This window comes from Bison bison, unplaced genomic scaffold (assembly GCF_000754665.1).
Source record: "Bison bison bison isolate TAMUID 2011002044 unplaced genomic scaffold, Bison_UMD1.0 scf7180017864063, whole genome shotgun sequence".
NCBI lineage: Eukaryota > Metazoa > Chordata > Mammalia > Artiodactyla > Bovidae > Bison > Bison bison.
This window is the reverse complement of record NW_011494635.1, coordinates 15,761,906-15,766,508: the sequence shown is the minus strand read 5'-3', so window position 1 is coordinate 15,766,508 and position 4,603 is coordinate 15,761,906. Positions and strand designations below refer to the sequence as shown.

General features: G+C 60.9%; 1 protein-coding gene across 1 annotated transcript in view; it reads right to left on the bottom strand.

Moving 5' to 3' along the window:
* Nucleotides 1-4,603, bottom strand: part of EEF1A2 (eukaryotic translation elongation factor 1 alpha 2) — a 10,557-nt gene that overhangs the window by 4,340 nt on the left and 1,614 nt on the right. The window contains exons 2-7 of the mRNA XM_010836648.1: nucleotides 4,014-4,193; nucleotides 3,271-3,567; nucleotides 2,749-2,899; nucleotides 1,516-1,772; nucleotides 677-911; nucleotides 6-20 (exon numbers count right to left, since the gene is read on the bottom strand). Coding sequence (XP_010834950.1) covers nucleotides 6-20; nucleotides 677-911; nucleotides 1,516-1,772; nucleotides 2,749-2,899; nucleotides 3,271-3,567; nucleotides 4,014-4,193 — 1,135 coding nt within the window. The remainder of the gene's footprint in view (nucleotides 1-5; nucleotides 21-676; nucleotides 912-1,515; nucleotides 1,773-2,748; nucleotides 2,900-3,270; nucleotides 3,568-4,013; nucleotides 4,194-4,603) is intronic.

Sequence of the window (4,603 nt, the reverse complement as noted above, 5' to 3'; positions counted from 1 at the left end):
GTCGCGCACGGCGAAGCGGCCTGCGGGGAGGAAGCGTGAGGCGCAGGCCCGGATGCAGCGCGCAGGCGCACTCGCGCCCGCAGCATCCTCCCCCAGCCCCTGGCCCTGGGGCGGGACCCTGGCGCGGAGCTCTCTGAGCCTGTTTGACTGTTTCCCGGGTGGAGGCAGGGGGCAGTGAGGTGCTAGGCTCCCTTCTCCTTAGATGGCAGGAATAACACATACGGGACTCCGCCAAAGCGTCGTTGTGGGAATTAAATGGCATGTAAACAGTCCTTAGAGCAGCCTGGTGCAGAATACAGTTCACCCTTTAAGGTATTCTGACGATGGCCAGCAACCTTGCCAGGCAGCTCTCTGATATAGATCTGTGGGTCATCCCTGGGGTATTGGTGGGGCAGACCAGCTGGAGGCCGGCGGTCAGTCCTCACTCTGCCACACTGTGGGCCTGGAGTGGGTCCCCAGGGGACTTCATCTGCAGAGGGGGATACCATCCCCTGCCCACCCAGTGGGGCCACCTATGCTCCATGAGACAAAGACCAAGGCTGGGTCTCCTCTAAACTCTAAGCTGCAACAGGAAAGTCCAGGACCCTCCATCCACCCCACCCCCACAGTAGTCCTCTGCCCTTGGCCCAGACTGGCTGCCACTTGATGGCTGCCCCTTCCCCATCACCCAGCTCACCGAGAGGTGGGTACTGGGAGAAGCTCTCCACACACATAGGCTTCCCCGGGACCATCTCCACAATGGCTGCATCACCGGACTTCAGGGACTTGGGGTTGTCCTCCAACTTCTTGCCAGAGCGCCGGTCAATCTTCTCCTTCAGTTCAGCAAACTTGCAGGCGATGTGGGCTGTGTGGCAGTCAATGACTGGTGAGTAGCCAGCGCTGATCTGCCCAGGGTGGTTCAGAATGATGACCTGTGGGCAGAGGTACACGAGGCCATCAGGCATGCCCAGGTGGGCACCAGGAGAGGGCCCTGAGCTGGAGGAGGCTCTGCCCACCCCAGGTCCCTGGGGCCCAGATGCTGTCCATGGAGGAAGGTCAGAATAGGGAGAATCCAGGCTCCCAGATCTGAACCCCAAGGTCCTCTTTGAGCATCTGAAAGGCCACAAGAGATAAACAATGACAAGGGCATAGTTTGAAAGGGCAGCACCAGAGCAGAGGCAGGGGCATGACAAAACTACACCTTAATTATCATATTTCAGTTATATCTCAGCAAAGCCAATTAAAAAATCCTACTCACGTACAGAGGTGACCAAAGAGGGCACAGTAAGCGTGTAGAAAACAAAGTACCACAGGCCTGTTCCAGCAGTAAACTGAGAACAGCCTTTTCAGGACCAGAGCGGGGCCTCAGTGAGGCTAGGAGCACCCTGCCCTCTTCCTGCCTGCAACCCCGCCCGTCCCTGGGGACCTGCTCTGCAGAGCGAGGATCTCAGTCCTCCCTGGCACCCAGCAGCCCCCTTGCTGAGGATAGCCCTGGTACTGCCTGGGGTTGGCTCCGCTGGCCACTGGGCTGCCCACCTGGGACGTGAACTGGGCAGCTTCCTGGGGTGGGTCGGACTTGCTGTCCCCACACACGTTGCCCCGGCGGATGTCCTTGACTGACACGTTCTTCACGTTGAAGCCAACATTGTCCCCAGGAAGGGCCTCACTCAGAGCCTCGTGGTGCATCTCCACCGACTTCACCTCCGTGGTGATGTTCACGGGCGCGAAGGTCACCACCATGCCAGGCCGCAGGATCCCTGTCTCCACTCGGCCCACGGGCACAGTGCCAATGCCTGGGCCGAGAGGAAGGGAGCTGTGAGGGCAGGCTGGGGCCAGGGGTGCCCTGTCCTCCCTAGCAGGCAGGGAGTGGCCATGTGGTAGGAGCGAGGGGATGGGAAGCCCTGGGCAAGGCAGACGCTGGAACCTACAGACAGAGGTGGAGATCTTTCTCCTGCCCCATCTGGAGAAAAAGGGCCTGAGGAAGCAAGTTCCCAGAACACAGGGAACACAGGCAGGAGAGGCCCCATCTCTACCCAAGAGGAGGCAGCAAGGGGCCCTCCTTGTGAGACTGCATCACTGAGCGGGCTGTGGACCAGCCCCCCCAGGGTGGCCCGCCTGGCACTGGTGCTGCCATCTCAAGGGTGAGTCCCAAGGGGGCATGGTGCCCCCATACTTCTCAGGATCTGCTTACACCGTGTGGCCAAACAGTGGGGGTGTGATACCCCCCAAGACAGGGGGCAGGGGGCTCGAGCCTGGTTTCCCTGGCTGTGGCAGAGGCTCCTGTGGCATTAAGGAGGCTGATGGCTGTGCTCTGTGCTGGGTGAGTGTGACACTCCACCTGCACCCAGGTCTTCAGCATCTCTGGCCACAGCCTCCTGGCTGGGAGTCCCCCACTATGGCCCGCTGTGGACCTCAACTTGTTTATGGGTCTGTATCATTGCGTGACCAGCTCTTCTCATTCCTAGAGTGGATGGTGTCTCCTGCAAGATGGGGACCTCCAGGTGGAGGGTGATAAATGAGTCTCCTGTACCACTGGTGCTGGCATAGGGCTGGACACTTGGGATAGATGGATGAACAGATGGATGGATGGATGGAGATAGGTGGATGGGTGATCCCCCAGAAAGTGTGCAGCATGGTGGGAGGGGCAGAAATAACTGGGCCCTGGATGCTCCTGGTCTGGGGCCGGTTCTCAGGAGGGGGTCTGAGGGCAGAGCTGGCCTGGTGGACAGGGGCGCTGCAGCAGGTAGTGGCCCTGGGGCCCTCACTCACCACCAATCTTGTACACATCCTGCAGTGGCAGACGCAGGGGCTTGTCTGTGGGGCGTGTGGGGGGCAGGATGGTGTCCAGGGCCTCCAGGAGGGACACGCCACTGGCGTTCCCTTCCTTCCTCTCCACTTTCCAGCCCTTGAACCAGGGCATCTGGGCAGGAAGAAGAAGGCACCGTCATAGCGCCCACCTCCCGCCACCCCATGCACCCCACAGCCAGGGGTGGGCAGATAAGTCTGGGCCCCAGCGGCCACTGCCCCCATAGTGTCAGTCTGGGGGTGTCCCTGGCCAGAGAAGGGGCTGCAGCAGCTTTGGCCAGCCTCCTGGGGAAACTGAACTGAGGGCAGAGTGCCTGTACCCAAGGATGCTGTGGTTCCCACCAGCACAACACCCACAGAGGGCTAGTACCACAGTCATAGGGCTGAGGGCAGCCTGGGGACAGCTCCCTGACCCCCCACTGGCCATCTGTGCTCGTCCTGACCCAGGGCCCTTGGGAAGCAGCCCTGCCACTGCCGGGCACTCACGTTGGGTGAGGGCTCCAGCATGTTGTCGCCGTGCCAGCCTGAGATGGGCACGAAGGGTACAGTGGCGGGGTTGTAGCCGATCTTCTTGATGTAGGCGCTGACCTCCTTGACAATTTCATCATAGCGCTTCTCGCTGTAGGCAGGCTCCGTGGAGTCCATCTTGTTCACCCCCACGATGAGCTGCTTCACGCCCAGCGTGTAGGCCAGCAGCGCGTGCTCCCGGGTCTGCCCATTCTTGGAGATGCCTGCCTCGAACTCACCCACTCCTGCGGCCACAATCAGCACGGCGCAGTCCGCCTGTCCAGAAGGTCAGGCAGGGTGAGCTCGGGCCCCTCAGGGCAGTGGACAGGGGCCTGGGCAGTCACCTGGGGATGGAACCTGGGGGTCTCACCCTTAGAGGCAGTGTGTGTCTGTATGAATGCCCTGGCAATGTTGAATTGTCTGGGCGGGGGGAGGTGGTGCATTTCTGCCTACGTTCAGTGTCCCCATCCTGGCCTCTGTGTCTACTTGTCTGTGAAGTCGGCCTTGACAGTGGCCAGCTGTCCTTATAGGCACTCTTGCCTGGCTGAGATGCTGGGGCGCTTACTCAATTCTTTGAGGGGTGAGTGGTGACAAAGGTGAGGGGTCTCATTCCCTGGTGAGGAAATCCAAACACCGCTCACCAATTCCAGGGCCCCCAGGGTCTCCTAAATGGTGTCCTTGCCCCACCTCCAGATCCCCCAGACCCCCGAAGCCCCGCCCACCTGGGATGTGCCTGTGATCATGTTCTTGATGAAGTCGCGGTGGCCTGGGGCGTCGATGATGGTGATGTAGTATTTGGTGGTCTCAAATTTCCAGAGGGAGATGTCGATGGTGATGCCGCGTTCCCGCTCTGCCTTCAGCTTGTCCAGTACCCAGGCATACTTGAAGGAGCCCTTTCCCATCTGGAGGGGGGGGGGCGTGGCTCAGGACGGACCCGGACTCAACGGCCTGGTCACGGGTCCCCCTGGGCCGTGGGAGCAGCATGTCACAGCGGAGAGGGCCCTCGCTCCTGCCGAGACCGGGGACTCTGGACCCAGCTATGGAACGGGGGACACCCAGACCTCATCTCTGCCTGCCCAGACCAGCCTCCTGTAGTCACAACGGGCGCCATCTGAGCATCTACCAGTAGGGGGCGCAAGGGCCTGGAAGCCGCCCTGGGAGAGAAGCCGCGGGCGGTTTCAAGCCCTCCCCCGGCTGAGGGCTCCCCTTTATCTGAAGCCAGGGTCTCCCCTCCCCCAGATAGATTTCTGTGTCAGCCGACGACACCACTGGGTTTCACACTGTCCAACCAAAAAAACCCCTCTGTGATTTT